We start from the raw sequence: 21,777 nt of genomic DNA on the forward strand, positions 1-21,777 counted from the left end.
AGGATTATCACTAATCAAGATGGATCAACGTGCTCAGTTGTGACCTCCACGACATGAGGCAAAATGAGGATGGTGCGTGACATTCGTGGTAGATTTTTTTTTTTTGACAGACAAAAATATGCTCCACGAAAATCATAAATATCACGCACCAACACGTGTTATTAAGACACCTATTCACATGCGTTAAGTCATGTTAAGAATGTGAGGAATGTGCCAAGAATGATGCAAATATGACATTCGGAACACATCTTGCCTATGTGTAAACGCACCTTGAGGGTTTTAGCTAGCCCCATATGATTACAATTACATTATATATTTATGTAGCCTGTAACAGTGTTAGCATTCTAACTCAATACTTAACTGATTAAAAACATTTTTTTTGCCAAGTAAAAAGATAAGGTCCAAAACGTCCAAAAATAAAGCCAAGATTGAAAATTCTAAAGTGCTCCTTTAATTGACCCATACAATACACAACACACAGAACTAATGACAACAATTGTTTAAAAATAATAATCACCCTTCTGATACCGCTTAAAATCTGGGGGCCATACTACATAACGAAATGGGGCGAAATGGGGACTGACAATCACGAAATGGGCTAAAATGTAATGAAATGGAGCAGAGAGAACCAGACTGACTCCAAATACAGTCTAAGAAATGAAACAGGGGTTTTAAAATGTAATTAATACTGTTATTTTCAATATACTTGCAATTGTTAATTTTCTGGATTTAAGTAATGTTTCATTTGATTTAATTAATTTCAACTACAATATTATTTTGCACTTAATTGACAGTGTTATGTGGAAAAAGTTACCTTAACTTTATCAATTAAATTCAATGTTTTATTTCTTAGAGTGTATGTACTTTTATTTAATTGTTTGGCTTTTGTTTTTTGTGAGATGCGCTCAGTACATGAAGTAGGGGCAGGTGCGCCATCTGGCATTCAAGAGATGAAACTTCAGTCAGTGGGTCAGTCTGCTCCATTTCATTACGTTTTACCCCCATTTCGTTATTATCAGTCTCCATGTCGCTCCATTTCACAAAAAAATTAAATAAAAGTACTTAATTGAATCATATTTAGAGTCAGCCTGCTCCATTTCGCTACGTTTTTACCCCCGTTTCATTATCAGTCCCCATTTCACTCCAATTTGCTTAAAAATAATTAAATAAAAGTAATTAAATGAATCATGTGTAATCATATTTGGAGTCAGTTTGGGTCAGCCTGCTCCATTTCGTGACATTTTACCCCATTTTACCCCCAAGGTCAACTTTCCGCCCCATGCTAATGTATTGGAAAATGGATAATTTTGTGGAAATGAGTTCATTTCAGACATTTTACTGTTTTTGAACTTGTCTTTAAAAGTCCATGTAACATTTTTTGCAGTTTGATATTATTATTATCATGATTATTATTATTATTACAGATGTGATCATCTCAGTATCTGCGGGCTACTGCTATTATCTGTTTTTATGACATTTTCTCAACCCTCCTGGAGGCTATTCCAGAAGTAATTGGGTAAAAGGTGGGGCACACACTGGAAAGGCTCACCTGCATTATCTTCATGAAAATATGTATAATATGACCCCTTTAAACAGAAACAAATTCATTCTTACTACTGGGGCAAACTCGCTCCACTAACTGTGTGGGCATGTCTCAGAGAGCAAGTGGGACTCCACATACGGTGACATATGTCACAAATTTCCAACTCCTGTTATTGAAGCAGTCTGAATTGTGCCACTGTGCAAATGTGTGACATGAAACCTTGAACATGTTACTTTTAATAAGATTTTCAAAAAACATGTTTTTTTTAATAATATGACCCCTTTAAATTGAACAAGTTGTGCGTTGTCTCCAGGACACCCTGTGCTCTTGGGCAAACCAAGATATGTGACAAGAAGTGGGAGCAGGGTTCTGTGAGGAATAGTTTGAGCAGAATGAGCAGCAACACAAAGCTCTCACCGAACACATCACTGCAACACACTCATCCAACAATGCCAAACACACACACACACGGATGACAGGTGCATGAGCCAGTGGATCATTTTTGTTTTGATCCGGCAGTCCTTGACACCCCCTTTGCCGTGCCGGCGGTGCGTCTGTGCGCGCTGGTCGCCCACAGGGCGGTGGCTGCGCAAGCATGTCCGCGAGCCGGACGCACATGGGGCAGTTCCTTAGGACCAAACTGATGCCTGGCTGCACAAAACCATCACCTGCGATTGTCATCCCAGCAGCCCAACTTTGACGCTCAGTGCACGCCAACACTGCGCGGGGTCGCAGCCTGCGCCAAACACTCACGGCCGCGACACAAACGCGTAATGAATCCAGAAGAGAGAGAGAGAGAGGGGGGAAAAAAGCATCAAACTTCTTCTCTGGCAGAAATCAGTGATGTGTGCGAGAACCACCAACAACAGAAGAGGGTCCGAGGCGACCCGGAGACTCAGAAACGATTCAATCAGGCCACCATCAGCGCGCACACAGCTGCTGCCGTGCGTCAGCGCGATCCGTCACAGCTGCAACATCCAAGTTGCCCCCCGACAGTAAAACTTGTGCAGCCGCATTGTGCTCGTCGTATAACGACGCACGATTCAACTTCCAGCGCATTCCTGCACAGCGCACACCGAGCGGCCACGCAAACCAAAAAAAAAAAAAAAAAAAAAACACGACATCAGCACCTCTGCGCGTGATGTGACAAAACGAACACATGTCATCTCCACACCTCGCGCACATCACCACGCCCGTCTGTGCGGCTCGGGTTCTCACCTTTAAAGAGGTCCGCGCACAGGCTGGAGAGGATGAAGATCAAGTGCTGCTTGACGATCATATTCTGTTGTCTTTGGCCGTCGAGCTGCGCTCTGATGCTTGTTTGTGTCGGTTGTCGTTGTCGGTGCACTTATCCAGGCAGACGGTGCAGTTTCACAGGATGAGCGGAGTTACATTGATAACTCGGTACGTGTGTATGTGTGTGTATGTGTGTGCGCAGATCCGGGCGGCAGTGAGCACTGGACTGAAGCAGGACGACACAGATGCTCGTCGGCAAAGTGCAGCTCTTGCCTCCCTTTATCGCCTTTCTCTTTGACTCGCTGCAGAGCGCAGCAGAGTCCCGCCCACACTTTTTGACTAATGAAGACGCCTCACCAATGGAGAACACCTCGAAAGACGTCCACAGAAACTGCCAAAAACTATTGCTGGCTGTCCTATAAAACCATGGAGCTGAAATGGAACCACGCAGACAGACTCAGTGCGTGATAATAGGGGAGACCGGGAATAACGATCACAATTCATCAAACCATGGTTCCACGTGAAAACCTACGATGGCGTTTTAGGGCTGCATTGAATTATTATTATTATTTTTTTTTTTTTAGACTTCGAGAATAAAGTCGTAATATTACGAGAATAAAGTCGTAATTTTAAGACTTTGATAATAAAGTCGTAATATTACAAGAATAAAGTCATAATATTATGAGAATAAAGTCGTAATATTATGAGAATAAAGTCATAATATTATGAGAATAAAGTCATAATTTGAAGACTGATAATAAAGTCCTAATATTACGAGAAAAAAATCATTATTTTACAAGAATAAAGTCGTATTTTTATGAGAAAAAACAACGTTACGGTCAACACACAGCTAACATAGGCTAACGCTATCACGTGGAAGCAGCTTAGAAGGGTTTTTTTTTTAAAACAGCCTTAGAAGTAGTTAACTCAACAGTGCCTCAGACTTGGGTTTATGAACAAGCAAAACCGTTTTATAGAAGTTTGACGTGGATGCAGCGCAACAGAGGAGTCACGGAGGATGTTTTGTGTGCTGTCAATGTTTCATTTCCGAAATCAAGCTTTTTTTCCTCTTTCACGATTACAAGTTTTTTCTCGTAAAATTACAACTTTATTCTTGTAAAATTATGACTTTATTCTCGTAATATTACAACTTTATTCTCGAAGTCTAAAAACAAAACAAAAAATTCAATGTGGCCCTAAAACGCCATCGTATAAACCAAACCACAGTAACTAAGTTTTATTATTTATCCTAATAAACTGGTTCTGAATTTTTTTTGTCCATCCACGTAATCACATTCTATCTTTTTGTTGCTTTTTTAAATTGACCGCATTAGAAACACTTGTCAGCACTTTTCTGTGTTATTCACGATTTGAGATGGTAGAATTGTAGTTGATGTTGTATTCAGAGCCCTCAGAAGCTTGGAGAGAGTAAGTCCCTTCGGCTGCTCCCTTGTTTGCACTCAGGGTCGCCACAGCAAATCCAAGGTGGATCTGCATGTTGATTTGGCACAGGTTTTACGCCGGATGCCCTTCCTGACGCAACTCCACATTACATGGAGAAATGTGGCAGGGGTGGGATTTGAACCCAGAACCTTCCGAACTGAAACCAAGCGCATTAACCACTTGGCCACCTGACATAAAAAATCTCTACTTCCGTAAAAGGTACATTCATGAGATTGCCTCGGAGATAAATATGGCTATGGATGGATGCTAGAACCCTTTGCCCCCGTGACCCGATCACGGAAAAGTGGTTGAATATGAGTGATGACAAATATGGATGAACTACTTAGCCTATTACAATAGAGCTAGGCTAACATTATTGTTTTGGGGAAAATGAAATCGTTAAAGACTTTTTTGCTGATGTGCGGTGCTGCTAACTTTATTAATTGTACATAAAATGTGAATATATTATACAAATAACAAATGATCATGAGTTCAGTGGTACGAATATTTCACTGAATTAAATATTCGTTTCATTGAAAGAATGTAAAAACATTCATTATTTGTTTTATATAATGGCTAAAATAGATCCTTGTCATATTATATTAATTTATACAATAAACAACAGAAAAGGGACTTACATTTTGGTGTTCCACTGGTGTTTAACAGTCCAACACAAACTTTAAATTGGAGTCCAAAATTGCGACAGTGTAGTTCGTGATGCCGTGCACTGACTTCCTGTACTTCCAAAAAAAAAAAAAAAAAAAAAAAGACTTTGTGTAGTTCCTCTGTTCAGCAAATAAATCACGTCAGAAATTTGTCCAGCTTTTTATTCTAACAGCTCTCCATGCCTTCAGACGGCTTACAGCGTAGTGGATTTGTTTGTTTGTTTTTTTTGCGTGTGTTAGAAGAATTAGCAGTGTCAATTAGCTCTTTCAAATCGTCGTCTGCCAGCAAAACAAACTCTGCTATGTTTAGCTAAATGCCACCTTTGGTAGTGTGAGCATGTACAGTGGTCAGAGCGTGCAATAGCATGTTTCATACAGGACAAAAATTGCATGCTAAAAAGAACTATTGCACAGTCAATGAAACAACAGCAAATGCTATGAATAATCCATGTCACGTGACAAACAACCCGACAATCAAATGACAAGGATCCAGTCAGCTGTTATATAATAGATACTAGTGTGTTGCCTGTGGGGATCCACAGGCTTTAGATTGGGTGATGTTTATAAAATAGGTAGCTGACATTTTTCAAGGGTGGTAATAAATTAAGCAACGTTTCAATGAGTTGGAATGTGTGTGAGTCCAGAATGTTTTTAGAAACGTGGACCTTAGACCTCAACACTCAACCCTTTTATTTCCTGTTAATTACATAATATTTATGTTAATTTGCTGTCTTAATGTATTTATAAATGGTTTAGGTTCTTGTTACCAAATACACACTATTATTATTATTATTATTATTAACAGTATTATTATTGTTATTATCATTTTTATTTTATTTGTACTTCTATTTTGTCATTTGATTTTTAAAAGGACCACAATGCAAATCAGTGTTTTCGCTTTTTGTGTCCTTATCAGGTTCAGTAGTCAGGAATGGTTGGACACAAGTGCAAGACTCAGACAAACAGCTCTGTAGTTCAAAAAGGTTTAGTGAGTTATCAAACAGATGTCTGTACACATTGAGGCAGTCCAAAACAAGCAGCAGCACAAAAAACATCAGGCAGAGGTGGAGTTGGATACACAGGCAGGTGATAAAAAATGATGAGGCAAGCAGGACGAAACACACAAACAGAGCTGGAAAGAGGCACAAGGCACATGGATCTGACGAGGGACTAGTGGAACCTGTGAACCTTAAATACACTTAGGTGATGAGCTGTAAATTAGGAAGAGGTGTGCATGGAAAGCACCAGAATAAGGGTGTGGCCATACAGAGTGAAACGCCCACCATCAAGATCCAAGAAGAAGACAAGAGAGAAAGGGACAGAGAAAACCAAAGCAGGAAAGAGACCAGCAAGATAACAAACATGCAGAGAAAAACTAACCAAGCAAAATAACTAAACAGAGCAAACAAAGCAAAAATCCAAACCCTGACAGTCATCCCTGTATTTTTAATGTATTTGTAATTTTATTATGTACTTACATTGAACTTACTAAATAAAATCGTGCACGCATTCACGCTTTTAATATAAAGATGATTTACCGCCCCCTGCTGAAATGGCATGTGAGTCCAGAACGTAAATATCAATGTCCATCGTTCAGTGTTGTTAGCTAATATCCATAGCTTCTCCAAAAAATATTAGTCCTATCAATGTTTTGTTTCGGAGGCATTCATCCTTGACCCAAAATACATAAGCATGCCAAAAGGCAAATGTCAGCTCGTCCGTTTGTCCATGATCGAAGTTATACACACATGCATGCATACATGTACACAGGCCACTTCACTTTTAATATATTGTGTTGAGTTGAGGGGAAGAATGAAAACCGAGCCAGAGCTTTTTGCCTTGTGTGCATTCAGCTGCTTTTATTTTTACACACCCACAAACAGACTGTGGCAGAAGACATCAAACGCACTCCACTTGTCACTCATGGTAACTGCAACTGGACACTTAACTAAACTGACAAAAACAACTGAACTACAAAAACTGGAACACTAACAACACTGTGAAACTATCATGAACCACAGTAACAACATTTAAAATCCCAACCTCCCATGGTGCATTGCAGCCAGTGTTGCCACAGTGACTTTGAAATGTTACTTTATTAGTTACGTTATACAGTTATTTCATTAGCAGCTTCATCCATCCATCCATCCATTTCCTTCCGCTTTATCCGGATTCGGGTCACGGGGGCAGCAGCTCAAGCAAAGCCGCCCAGACCTCCCGATCCACACACACCTCCCCCAGCTCCTCCGGGGGAACCCCAAGGCGTTCCCAAGCCAGCCGAGAGATGTAGTCCCTCCAGCGTGTCCTGGGTCTTCCCCGGGGCCTCCTCCCAATGGGACGTGCCCAGAACACTCACGGCCGTGACACAAACGCATAATGAATCCAGAAGAGAGAGAGGGGGAAAAAAAGCATCAAACTTCTTCTCTGCCAGAAATCAGTGATGTGTGCCAGAACCACCAACAATAGAAGAGGGTCCGAGGTGACCCGGAGACTCAGAAACGACTCAATCAGGCCACCATCAGCGCGCACACAGCTGCTGCCGTGCGTCAGCGCGATCCCTCACAGCTGCAACATCCAAGTTGCCCCCGTTAACTGATTAGTCTTAGCAGGATTGCATCAAAGCTACTGCACGGATTTCGACAAACTTTTCAACACAGATACAGATTAGGACATGGAAGAATCCATTAAATTTTGGAGGTGACCCAGATCTGGATTCGGATTCTGGATCAAGATTCACTTTATATAGACTTTGAAGGATTACATCAAAAGCTACTTCACAGATTTTTTTATTTTTTATTTATTTATTTATTTATTTTTTACCACAGATAGATATTAAGCCATAGAAGAACCCATTAAATTTTAGATGTGATCCGGATCCAGATTCTGGATCAAGCTTCACTTTATATAGGCTTTGAAGGATTACTTTTAGCAGGATTACGTCAAAACTACTTCATGGATTCTCACCAAATTTGCACCACAGATAGATATTACGGCATGGAAGACTCTACTGAATTTTGGAGGTGATCTGGATCCAGATCCGGTGTCACTGACTGAACAGTCCACCCTAAGAATCGGTCCACCCTGCCTTCACTGTGCATGTGACATTTCGGAGCTCAGCTATCAGATATCTGAAGCTTTTGTACAACAATCATCCATCCATCCATCCATTTTCTTCCGCTTTATCCGGAGTTCGGTCGCGGGGGCAGCAGCTCAAGCAAAGCCGCCCAGACCTCCCGATCCACACACACCTCCCCCAGCTCCTCCGGGGGAACCCCAAGGCGTTCCCAAGCCAGCCGAGAGATGTAGTCCCTCCAGCATGTCCTGGGTCTTCCCCGGGGCCTCCTCCCAATGGGACGTGCCCGGAACACCTCTCCAGCGAGGCGTCCAGGGGGCATTCGGAAAAGATGCCCGAGCCACCTCAACTGACTCCTTTCGACGTGGAGGAGCAGCGGCTCGACTCCGAGCTCCTCCCGAGTGACCGAGCTCCTCACCCTATCTCTAAGGGAGCGCCCAGCCACCCTGCGGAGGCAACTCATCTCAACCATGTACAACAATCATTTCCACATAAATTCAGCATTATTTCATCATAAAAGACAGAGGAAGCGATCAGTGTGCGATTTCAGAGCATCAGTCGCGACTCACTGATTATCGCCTCGTTTCTGCTTTAAATGGCTTTGTTTCTGCTTAAAACTGACTTTAGAATCATTTAAGAGGTTTTACTTTGTCATCTGATGGTTAATGATCACATTAATCCCTTTGATCGCTTTGGTTGTAGAGAGACGTGCTTCTGAGCTCCGAAATGATGGATACGCTGTGAAGCAGTGAAGGCAGGGTGGACCCTTTTTTTTGGGGGGGGGGGGGGCATTCGGTCAGCAACCCCGGCAATCATGTGATGTTTTGTGACATGTTTGTACTGAGCAGTGGCATGTTTGTGGCAGATAGTGGTGCTTTGGGTGTAAGTGTTAGATATGCCTGTAAATGTTATGCACACACCATCTGTGTGAGAGACGCCTTAAAATGTGAGCAGTGTCACACGGACATTGTAGATGGGTACAAAAGAAAGGCTCTCCTGTGGGTGAGTTAGATGGTGAGGTCATGACCCGGTGTTGGGTGCATGTCAAGAATCTGTGCAAACTCTTAGTGGAGGGTAATGGCCTGCCGGACATCCCTGTTGCTTCAAATGCTCCTCTGAGAGGGCCACAGAAATGACTGTGACTGTCAATAAAGACGGAGAGGGAGGGGGAACAGCAGCTTCAGTTCGGGATCATTTTCTAAGCCCATCGTGTGGATTTTACACATGGTTTAACATGCTGCCAAGCAAATTTAGTTCAATATTTACACTGTGGCCTTTCATGCCACTCCTATTTCAAATCAACCTGCTGACCCAACACTAGCACCCGAGGAACAGCTTTGACACCAAACAAATAATAAATAATCATGGGCCTCATTCACGAACCGTTCTTAAGAACAAATTTGTTCCTCAGTCGTGCTTCTGAAGTTTTTTTTTATGAAGATTGTGTCATTCATGAATGTTTTCCTATCCAGGATTTGTTCTTAGGTAAGAACCAATCCTACAAAAACTCAGGAGTACTCCTACATACATTTCAATGCCGACATGTCACATTGGTTGCTTATGTGAAGGTCATTAACATACAATATTGCAGCGATATCTCTGCTCATTATTATATGTTACATTTGGTAATTTCCTCCGCCAAGGAGGTTATGTTTTCAGTCGCGTTTGTTTGTTTGTCTGTTTGTCTGCAGGATAACTCAAAAAGTTTTGAACGGAGTTTGATGAAATTTTGAGGAGTGGTTGGAAATGACAAGAGGAACAAGTGATTAAATTTTAGTGGTGATCTGGATCACGATCCGGATCCAGGAATTTTTTAAAGGATTCTTCAGTATTGCAGGATAGGGGGAATTTTGACATTCTAGTTTCTAACTCCACAAAAACAAGGCAGAAAGGCTTGAAAAAAATTAGGGTGTAACATAGTCAAATGTTCTATCAAACAACAAAGGTTGGTGATGATCGGATCCGGATTCCGGATCTGGTGATCCAGAATATACAAAAATATAGGGAAAATAGAAAACGTGTCAGTGTGAGGTGACAAATCAAATCAAATCAATTTTATTTATATAGCGCCAAATCACAACAAACAGTTGCCCCAAGGCACTTTATATTGTAAGGCAAAGCCATACAATAATTACAACGGTCAAAACAACCCCCTGTGAGCAAGCACTTGGCGACAGTGGGAAGGAAAAACTCCCTTTTAACAGGAAGAAACCTCCAGCAGAACCAGGCTCGGGGAGGGGCAGTCTTCTGCTGGGACTGGTTGGGGCTGAGGGAGAGAACCACGAAAAAGACATGCTGTGGAGGGGAGCAGAGATCAGTCACTAATGATTAAATGCAGAGTGGTGCATACAGAGCAAAAAGAGAAAGAAACACTCAGTGCATCATGGGAACCCCCCAGCAGTCTAAGTCTATAGCAGCATAACTAAGGGATGGTTCAGGGTCACCTGATCCAGCCCTAACTATAAACTTTAGCAAAAAGGAAAGTTTTAAGCCTAATCTTAAAAGTAGAGAGGGTGTCTGTCTCCCTGATCCGAATTGGGAGAAGGTTCCAGAGAAGAGGAGCCTGAAAGCTGAAGGCTCTGCCTCCCATTCTACTCTTAAAAACCCTAGGAACTACAAGTAAGCCTGCAGTCTGAGAGCGAAGCGCTCTATTGGGGTGATATGGTACTAACAGGTCCCTGAGATAAGATGGGACCTGATTATTCAAAACCTTATAAGTAAGAAGAAGAATTTTAAATTCTATTCTAGAATTAACAGGAAGCCAATGAAGAGAGGCCAATATGGGTGAAATATGCTCTCTCCTTCTAGTCCCCGTCAGTACTCTAGCTGCAGCATTTTGAATTAACTGAAGGCTTTTCAGGGAACTTTTAGGACCACCTGATAATAATGAATTACAATAGTCCAGCCTAGAGGAAATAAATGCATGAATTAGTTTTTCAGCATCACTCTGAGACAAGACCTTTCTAATTTTAGAGATATTGCGCAAATGCAAAAAAAAGCAGTCCTACATATTTGTTTAATATGCTCATTGAATGACATATCCTGATCAAAAATGACTCCAAGATTTCTCACAGTATTACTAGAGGTCAGGGTAATGCCATCCAGAGTAAGGATCTGGTTAGACACTATGTTTCTAAGATTTGTGGGGCCAAGTACAATAACTTCAGTTTTATCTGAGTTTAAAAGCAGGAAATTAGAGGTCATCCATGTCTTTATGTCTGTAAGACAATCCTGCAGTTTAGCTAATTAGTGTGTGTGTCCTCTGGCTTCATGGATAGATAAAGCTGGGTATCATCTGCGTAACAATGAAAATTTAAGCAATGCTGTCTAATAATACTGCCTAAGGGAAGCATGTATAAAGTGAATAAAATTGGTCCTAGTACAGAACCTTGTGGAACTCCATAATTAACCTTAGTCTGTGAAGAAGATTCCCCATTTACATGAACAAATTGTAATCTATTAAATAAATATGATTCAAACCACCGCAGCGCAGTGCCTTTAATACCTATGGCATGCTCTAATCTCTGTAATAAAATTTTATGGTCAACAGTATCAAAAGCAGCACTGAGGTCTAACAGAACAAGCACAGAGATGAGTCCACTGTCTGAGGCCATAAGAAGATCATTTGTAACCTTCACTAATGCTGTTTCTGTACTATGATGAATTCTAAACCCTGACTGAAACTCTTCAAATAGACCATTCCTCTGCAGATGATCAGTTAGCTGTTTTACAACTACCCTTTCAAGAATTTTTGAGAGAAAAGGAAGGTTGGAGATTGGCCTATAATTAGCTAAGATAGCTGGGTCAAGTGATGGCTTTTTAAGTAATGGTTTAATTACTACCACCTTAAAAGCCTGTGGTACATAGCCAACTAATAAAGATAGATTGATCATATTTAAGATCGAAGCATTAATTAATGGTAGGGCTTCCTTGAGCAGCCTGGTAGGAATGGGGTCTAATAGACATGTTGATGGTTTGGAGGAAGTAACTACTGAAAATAACTCAGACAGAACAATCGGAGAGAAGGAGTCTAACCAAATACCGGCATCACTGAAAGCAGCCAAAGAAAACAATATGTCTTTGGGATGGTTATGAGTAATTTTTTCTCTAATAGTTAAAATTTTATTAGCAAAGAAAGTCATGAGGTCATTACTAGTTAAAGGAATACTCGGCTCAATAGAGCTCTGACTCTTTGTCAGCCTGGCTACAGTGCTGAAAAGAAACCTGGGGTTGTTCTTATTTTCTTCAATTAGTGATGAGTAGTAAGATGTCCTAGCTTTATGGAGGGCTTTTTTATAGAGCAACAGACTCTTTTTCCAGGCTAAGTGAAGATCTTCTAAATTAGTGAGACGCCATTTCCTCTCCAACTTACAGGTTATCTGGTTTAAGCTGCGAGTTTGTGAGTTATACCACAGAGTCAGGCACTTCTGATTTAAGGCTCTCTTTTTCAGAGGAGCTACAGCATCCAAAGTTGTCCTCAATGAGGATATAAAACTATTGACGAGATAATCTCTCTCACTCACAGAGTTTAGGTAGCTACTCTGCCCTGTGTTGGTATATGGCATTGGAGAACATAAAGAAGGAATCATATCCTTAAACCTAGTTACAGCGCTTTCTGAAAGACTTCTACTGTAATGAAAGTTATTCCCCACTGCTGGGTAGTCCATCAGAGTAAATGTAAATGTTATTAAGAAATGATCAGACAGAAGGGGGTTTTCAGGGAATACTGTTAAGTCTTCAATTTCCATACCATAAGTCAGAACAAGATCTAAGGTATGATTAAAGTGGTGGGTGGACTCATTTACATTTTGAGCAAAGCCAATCGAGTCTAACAATAGATTAAATGCAGTGTTGAGGCTGTCATTCTCAGCATCTGTGTGGATGTTAAAATCGCCCACTATAATTATCTTATCTGAGCTAAGCACTAAGTCAGACAAAAGGTCCGAAAATTCACAGAGAAACTCACAGTAACGACCAGGTGGACGATAGATAACAACAAATAAAACTGGTTTTTGGGACTTCCAATTTGGATGGACAAGACTAAGAGTCAAGCTTTCAAATGAATTAAAGCTCTGTCTGGGTTTTTGATTAATTAATAAGCTGGAGTAGAAGATTGCTGCTAATCCTCCGCCTCAGCCTGTGCTATGAGTGTTCTGGCAGTTAGTGTGACTCGGGGGTGTTGACTCATTTAAACTAACATATTCATCCTGCTGTAACCAGGTTTCTGTAAGGCAGAATAAATCAATATGTTGATCAATTATTATATCATTTACTAACAGGGACGTAGAAGAGAGAGATCTAATGTTTAATAGACCACATTTAACTGTTTTAGTCTGTTGGGTATTTTCTCCTCCAAACATTTTTAAAACCTTTAACAAGACAAACAGAGTCAAGAAACACCAGTGAGACAGAAAGTCAAATTTTACGCGCGGAGTGCAGTCAGGCTGTACACCAAGGCTACACTAAAGTCTGGCCTGCTTTTCCGCTCTTTTTATTAAGAGACGCCCTCATCACATAAACAAAAACTTGTCCTAAGGGTGGGGGTGATGACGCAAGACAAGTTTCTTCCCGTAACATAAACGCATACGTCAATAAGTGCAGCTGTAAGGAAGAACACTTTCTTTTACACAGGTCAGCACATCTCGTTCGTCTGTTGCAGTTATCAGCTGTTCTGCATCTGCCTGAAGTGTCCTGTCCTTCACACTCCTTCACACTAAGCACCACATCACAACAGTCAAAACGTTCTCTTACTCCCAGTCGTTAGAGGCTGCGAAAACAAAGTTATATTATAATAATAAGTACATCCAGCCCTTCATTCCCAGCTCAGATTGACCCCAGCATGCTAAAACAAGGTTGAATAACACGTACATTCTCGGGGTTAAGTGCAAACAGCACAACACCGTTCTCATCAGAAAGAAGACAAAGGTCCAAATGTTTAACAGTGATAACATATATATATATATATATAAAATCCTTAACATTTCCCACCTGTTTATCACCTGTTAAACATACAGTAGGCATCACCCAGCTTAGTTAGTTAGTTTATTAACTTAATCTATTCTGTCCACGTTTTTATTAATTGAACACCACCAACAGATGGAAGATTCGAATCCAGCTGCTATTTGATCAACCAGTTTATACTCGTCAGGCACTCCTCTGGGGACTCCTATTGCGTCAATATATGTTGGATTTCCTACTCCTTTCCAATCTCTTTTTACTCTATGTCTGGCTATGCCTTTCTGCCAATCCTCAGGAATAAGAGAGGCTGCATATGTCGTAACGTCTTCAGGGGTCATGGGTAACAATAATGATATTAATGCACAATAACCTGACACATTTCGTGGCAGTCTGTCAAAGATTCTGTTATCACCACACCACCACCATACATCACTTCGGCTGACTGGTATAAATGAACCGTTTTTTCTGTATTATTCGACTACACCACTTGTCTTATTACTTTTTCAGCTAAAGCTTCATAGGCTAAGAGTGTGTTAACTCATCACGTCAACAGTTCAAGCTTGAACTGGAGTTGTGAGCTTTTCAATATCATCATAATTCTCAGTACAGTCATTATAGTTTTCTCCACTAAGGTCTGACTTTCAATGCTTGATATTTTGGCATAGTTTGTTGGAAGGCCAGATTACACTGTACAAATGTATTTGACACCATTTTGCCAACCATTGTTTTGATATAAGGGATCACACAACACATGCAAAGTCCAATCAGAATTAGGACTATAATAACTGGTGTCACCATTTTCAATAGTAACTGCCAACATGGTCCTGAAGTCAACCAGGACCAGGGATTCCACCAGTTCACGGCTAGGGTGTCTTTATGCATTGCATCACGAAGTTTATTCAGCTCTTCCAATGCGTCCTGCATATCCACTGAATGAATGGAGTCTGGGATGAAAGTACAGCATGTTGTGTTCAGCAGAACACAAACTCCTCCCTGTGAACCAGTAAGCAAGTCTAAAACCATGCAATTTTGCATCACCATGGTACGTAAAGCATCTATTTCAGTGTTTTGAGCTGCTACTATTTTTTTAGTTACATTCATGAACAGACCCAATCGATAATTCAGAGTTTCAATCATTAATGAATTTTTTCCCACTCCTATCCAGGGGAACAATGAATGTGCTATTTTATCTCCTACAGACCACAATTTTTTGGTCCTTTAGTACATCCGAGCCCCACATGTGATCATGTGGTAACACATCTGGGTATATCAATCTCCTCCGTCTGGTGCTGCCATTCTTCTCTGTGGAGGTCCTTGGCACTACCACATATGTATGGTCAGTCACCTGGGTAGGTGCACACACACCACCCCAATTTGGTGGGAGACTCATGTACAGTCTGGAACCACAAAGCCAATAGATGTCATCATACACCGGAGTACCATTTACAGGTGGTAGCAAAAACTTACTAACATAAGCACATGATTCATCCGTTCCCCATGGACAGGAGCCTGTATAATTACATCCCCGTCCCACATATTATGTTTTGGTTAGGCTTAAATTATTTGATAAAACATACGTTTGGGTACACAGACGTTTCTTAATTTTACCTACAGTTTTATTCCCTGTCCCGTAAAAGCAAATTGGGAATGGCCGTTGTGATGACAATTTAACGTGATGATATTTTTCGTTTCCCTTCAGTCTAGTCAATGGAGCAGCACTTGGGCACGCTTGTACGTCCTCTGTTGAAATCCCTATCATATAAGTGGTTGCACTGAGGCAAGTGGTGTTACATCTTATCAGATTTGCTGAGAACTGCTGCCCCCGAAATACAGTTTGATTATGCATCCGTATGATAAGACATTCTGTCACCCTAGCAGGGTACGGTTTAGCCGTCAGAGCTGGGTGTGTTGAGGATATAGGTATTTGCGAACAAACATAACAATTAGTAACGTAATTCCATAGCCAATAAATGAACATATCTGTACCACATATTAGTATGGTATATATGAGGGTGTCCATCTGTCTCGTTCACATTATGAATAAACCTCTTCTGACGTTGCTTGCGTTGTTCTCTGGCTCGGTCCACAGTGAGCTGCAATTCTTGGGTCAACCACCAGGCCAGGAATCCGAGGAGCACGAAACACACTAAGATCACAACGCAACCGGCTGCCCTACCAACAGTCCGGCAGCGGCGGCGCTGAGCACGCCGCTCCGGGGTCTGCTGTAGTTCAGTCATGATTGCTAGGATACAGTGTTGTTAGCCACCTCACCTAATAGTGCAAGGATCTCCCTGCTTCACTGGCATTGAGACAATCTATTGCTAATTAAATAGACTCCCTTTGTAGCCAGACTTCCCCTTACACTGTGGAGGCCGCCAACACACGCTGTATCTTACAGTGATGTATCCACGTTGATCTCTCTGCTATCTTTACTGCAGTTGGTGTTGTTAACAGCACTTGGTATAGACCTTCCCAACGAGGACTGGACTCTGATGAAAACCCAGTCTCCTGGCTAGACTACTGGAAGGCCGTCCTGTGGAAGATCAAAATTATTCGGCAGTAAATGTGTTTAAGTTATCTCTTTCTGTGTTAATGTCTTTTTCATAAAATTTGCTAATGTTTGTTCCTCATCTGCTATTTTAGTATCCATGTCAAAATTGGTAGACGATATGGTCGTCCATAAAGTATCTCAAATGGTGTTAACCCTGATGGTGTTGGTGTTATTCTCATATACAATTTTACTAGGTCCAAACATTCAATCCAGGTTCGTTTTGTCTCTTCTATACATTTCCTTAATCTTATTTTTATTGTGCCCTTTGTCCTTTCCACTAATCCGGCACTTTGTGGATGATAAGCACAATGATTTTTGAGATTAACCTGTAGCGCTTCTCCTACGTATTGCACTATTGTATTAACAAAATGCGCTCCATTATCTGAATAGACTGTTTCTGGTATTCCAAATCGTGGAATGATGTCTTTGCACAGTGCTTTAGCCACTGTAAGTGCATCTGCATGTTTTGTAGGGAACAATTCTACCCATTTTGAGAAGGCATCAATTATGACTAAACAAAATTCCTTCCCTTCATGTTTACTCAGCTGTATATAATCCATATGAATCACTTGAAAGGGATATTGTGGTGTTGGAAATTTGCCTCTTTGGGGTCTCAAATTGCCTTGTGAGTTGTGTTTTGCACATATCATGCATGCTCTACAATGCTGTTTTGCATATGCATCGAACCCATAAAGACAAAAAAATAGATTGCAATTGCGATATCATACCCCCTGATGAGACATGCGTCACGCCATGGCTCATAATAGCTGCCCAGTTAAACATTTTTTGGCAATATGGGTTTCTTTTGTGGGCATACGTACAAATCATTTGCATACGTAGCTCCTTTAGCTATCCACATTTGTTTTTCTCTGTCAGTTGCCTGCTGTTGCATGTCAGCAAGCAGTGTATGACCTAAATGCAAATCTGGAGTAGTTTCCTGTACAACAAAAATAGAAGAAGCTGCTGCTGCCTCTTTTGCTGCTCTGTCAGCAAAATCATTTCCTTTTGAAATACTGTCAGAGCCTTTGGTGTGAGCCGCACATTTGCATATAGCAATTTGTTTAGGCAATTTCACAGCCTTCAGTAGTGCAGTTAGGAGAGTGGCATGAGTCACTGGCTTTCCAGATGATGTCACCATTCCACGCTCTTCCCACAGTTCCAACAAATCAGGGGACCACGTGGTGGCCCTCCCTGTCTGTGCTGCTGTTGTGGTTGCCAGGGTCCTTGATGTTGTGGCTGTCCACCTCGTCTATTTTGCCATGGCTTTTTGGGGCGTTTGCACTGCTTCTGCTGTCTTAAGTTACCGTGCTGGTAATATATTTCATCATCTCCATGTGCTACATACACTCCTTACAGAGTTTAACTGCTTTGCATTAACAGACGATTCTGTATCATCGCTTACGGAGTTTAACTGTTTTATGTGATCACTTTTATCCCCTACCGGTACGCGTATATAAACAGAGGAGTCCGCACCCTCCTTACAGAGTTTAACTGCTTTGCATTAACAGACGATTCTGTATCATCGCTTGCGGAATTTAACTGTTTATGTGATCTGATCACCACTCACTCAGTACTGTTTACAAAGAAATTTTACTCACTGACTCGACTTCCTGTCTGTCTTCTTCGGGAAAATCTCGTCAACCAGACGATGCCAACGGTGGTCGACAATTGCAGACACGATCAATCGATCGGACCTTGGCCAAGGATTTACGTCTGGACTTGACGACCTCCGCTGGACACCTCCGGTATTGTCAGTGGTACGCCTTGTTGGTCTGCAGGATTCCAGTCCCCGCGTATCTGACTCCATTTAGGGCCACATGCTTTCATCCACACCTGTTGGACTTCAGGTCCATTAAGGTGGTAAGATGTTCTAATGTTTTCTATATCCTGCAGAAAGCCCTCGATATCGACATGTGGCGATGGTATCATGTCGACTGCTGCTTTGATATCATCAGCATTCCATGTCCGATAAACGAGCATGGTTGATAGCTGTCCTGCTGTTCCTGCACGAGGATTTGGTACTTCTATCATAGGATAGGCACGTCCCTGATCACTATGTTCCACCATGGGAGGGGCTGTAGGCACTTTCGCTTGACTGCGTGTTTGTGGTTTTTCTGGTTTTTCTCTTTTTACCTTAGGTTTTACTGCCAAATCATACTGTGGTGGCGGTACATCGTCATCCTCTGGTAGAGGAGATAAAGGTCTCTTTGTCACCGACGATCCAGCCAGCGGTGATTGTTGAGGCTGTTCTGGCTCTCTGTGCTGAATTATCACATCTTCTTCTGCCTTACCTACAGCTTTCTTTTTCCCTGCTTTCTCTAATCGTCGCTTCTCTGCTCCTTTCTGTCTGTTCTCTGCTTCTTCCTCCCAAAATGCCACTAAATCTGCCCCTACTTTCTGCATCTTTTTCTCATCACCTTTATGTTGCTGTTCTAACTCCTTCTTTAGCTTCTGTATACTGATCAGGTTCAGTCGTCCGTCAAAGTCATGTTTATTTATCCAGGTCTCCAATTTCTTTGTTGCTTTTGGATTTTTTTTGCTTCCATAAATTTCCAGTCGTCAGTTGATAAATTTTCCTTATTTTTAGACGTCTTACCCCCCATTTTTATTATATTTTTTATCCCTTGTTATAATTTGGACTTCAGACGGGGGCACACCTAGGGTGTTCTAAATCTGAAGTTTTCACACTTTCTTTGGACGTGACAATTAATTTGCCGTCGTGTGGTTGATTCCTTTCACCTCCCCGTAGGAAGCGGAATCACTTGCCTCTGCTTCCACACGCACGGTTGTCGCTAACGTTGTCCAAAGTATTACACTTTCACACAGTTATTTACACTTACACAAAACACTATTTACACATAGAAACACTTTTAATAATCGTACGCGTATTCTTATGCCAGGGGAGCTCGCCCTCCCGTGAAATGTAACTAATGTCCTGCATTAGGGGACTCCGCTGTCCCTGCCAAATTTAACTGCTTTTTTACAGTGCACGTATTTCTACCCGGGATTTCCTTTACGTATTAAAACAGAGGAGTCCGTATCCTCCTTCCGGAATTTAACTACGTGCGTCCCTCGCAACCGTAGAGGAGTCCGCCCTCCTTACAGAGTTTAACTGTGTTTCATTAACAGACGATTCTGTATCATCGCTTACGGAGTTTAACTGTTTTATGTGATCACTTTTATCCCCTACCGGTACGCGTATATAAACAGAGGAGTCCGCACCCTCCTTACAGAGTTTAACTGCTTTGCATTAACAGACGATTCTGTATCATCGCTTACGGAGTTTAACTGTTTTATGTGATCTGATCACCACTCACTCAGTACTGTTTACAAAGAAATTTTACTCACTGACTCGACTTCCTGTCTGTCTTCTTCGGGAAAATCTCGTCAACCAGACGATGCCAACGGTGGTCGACAATTGCAGACACGATCAATCGATCGATCGGACCTTGGCCAAGGATTTACGTCTGGACTTGGCGACCTCCGCGGGACACCTCCGGTGTTGTTGAGATCCCGGACGAGCCCCCAGTCAATGTTGGGTATTTTCTCCTCCAAACATTTTTAAAACCTTTAACAAGACAAACAGAGTCAAGAAACACCAGTGAGACAGAAAGTCAAATTTTACGCGCGGAGTGCAGTCAGGCTGTACACCAAGGCTACACTAAAGTCTGGCCTGCTTTTCTGCTCTTTTTACTAAGAGACGCCCTCATCACATAAACAAAAACTTGTCCTAAGGGTGGGGGTGATGACGCAAGACAAGTTTCTTCCCGTAACATAAACGCATACGTCAATAAGTGCAGCTGTAAGGAAGAACACTTTCTTTTACACAGGTCAGCACATCTCGTTCGTCTGTTGCAGTTATCAGCTGTTCTGCATCTGCCTGAAGTGTCCTGTCCTTCACACTCCTTCACACTAAGCACCACATCACAACAGTCAAAACGTTCTCTTACTCCCAGTCGTTAGAGGCTGCGAAAACAAAGTTATATTATAATAATAAGTACATCCAGCCCTTCATTCCCAGCTCAGATTGACCCCAACATGCTAAAACAAGGTTGAATAACACGTACATTCTCGGGGTTAAGTGCAAACAGCACAACACCGTTCTCATCAGAAAGAAGACAAAGGTCCAAATGTTTAACAGTGATAACATATATATATATATATATAAAATCCTTAACATAGTCTGTGGTGCAGTTGAAGGTGCTATATTATTTTTTCTTTTTGAATTTTTATGCTTAAATATATTTTTGCTGGTTATTGGTGGTCTGGAAGCAGGCACCGTCTCTACGGGGATGGGGTAATGAGGGGATGGCAGGGGGAGAGAAGCTGCAGAGAGGTGTGTAAGACTACAACTCTGCTTCCTGGTCCCAACCCTGGATAGTCATGGTTTGGAGGATTTAAGAAAATTGGCCAGATTTCTAGAAATGAGAGCTGCTCCATCCAAAGTGGGATGGATGCCGTCTCTCCTAACAAGACCAGGTTTTCCCCAGAAGCTTTGCCAATTAAGCTTCTGTGGAAAATAAAACGTAAAAATGAAGCTAGAGATGCACAACTAACACCAAATTGTAGCTGAATCTGTACTGATTCAGTAAGGTGTCATCAGATTTGATGTAGCTTCAAATGTTATGGAGCTAGATCCAGAAGAAAACCGCCATTACCGAAAAATCGTTTTTATACAATAACTTTTGAACTAATAAAGACATAAAAGTGATTCAAAGTTCTAGTGGTATGTTTTCATGGTCAAGGGTGTCAAATATACAGGAAAGAAAAGTGTATGTATCATAGTTTTGGTTGCAACACTGAATTGTTGAATAAGATCACTGTGCCAAGGAGGGAATCTCTTTAGGGTCAGTGATCCTATGGCCTTGTTTAGAGAAGTGTTTCATAAATGTTAAAAAAAATTCATATATTTGCAGTTTAGTTGAATAATAAATTGAATTTTGTCTCTTATTTGTTTTTGTCTATAAGTACATGCAATATCAGTGCTCAGATGACAGTAGCTTCTGGGAAAGGTGCAAGTTGCAATAAACTGTGATGCCAAGCACTAAGGATACATGCTATCCAGTCACAGCAGATGAAACTTTTTTTTACTACTGAGCAAACATCGTTAGACTTTTTTAGGTTCAGTGATTCCACGGCGTGTAGATGTTATGGCGTCAGTGACCCCATGGTCTTGGCGGAGGTTTGCACTCTGTGAGTGCTTCTAGTTTATAGAGTTTTTTTTATATTAAAATAAATTAAATGTACACTGTAAAAAATGATAGCCCCATTAGCTTAAGTGAATTTATATCTTCTCTTTTAATTCACT

At 41.4% G+C, this 21,777-nt stretch overlaps 1 protein-coding gene across 2 annotated transcripts in view; it reads right to left on the reverse strand.

Moving 5' to 3' along the window:
* The window catches only part of LOC117508633 (cell adhesion molecule 2-like), a 717,110-nt gene extending 714,273 nt beyond the window's left edge, over positions 1 to 2,837 (reverse strand). For both annotated transcript variants that reach the window (XM_034168436.1, XM_034168434.1), the window contains exon 1: positions 2,762 to 2,837. In XM_034168436.1, coding sequence (XP_034024327.1) covers positions 2,762 to 2,822 — 61 coding nt within the window. In that variant the 5' untranslated portion in view covers positions 2,823 to 2,837. The remainder of the gene's footprint in view (positions 1 to 2,761) is intronic.
* Between the last annotated feature and the right edge of the window lie 18,940 nt (positions 2,838 to 21,777).

The sequence above is a fragment of the Thalassophryne amazonica genome, chromosome 4, assembly GCF_902500255.1.
Source record: "Thalassophryne amazonica chromosome 4, fThaAma1.1, whole genome shotgun sequence".
Taxonomy (NCBI): domain Eukaryota; kingdom Metazoa; phylum Chordata; class Actinopteri; order Batrachoidiformes; family Batrachoididae; genus Thalassophryne; species Thalassophryne amazonica.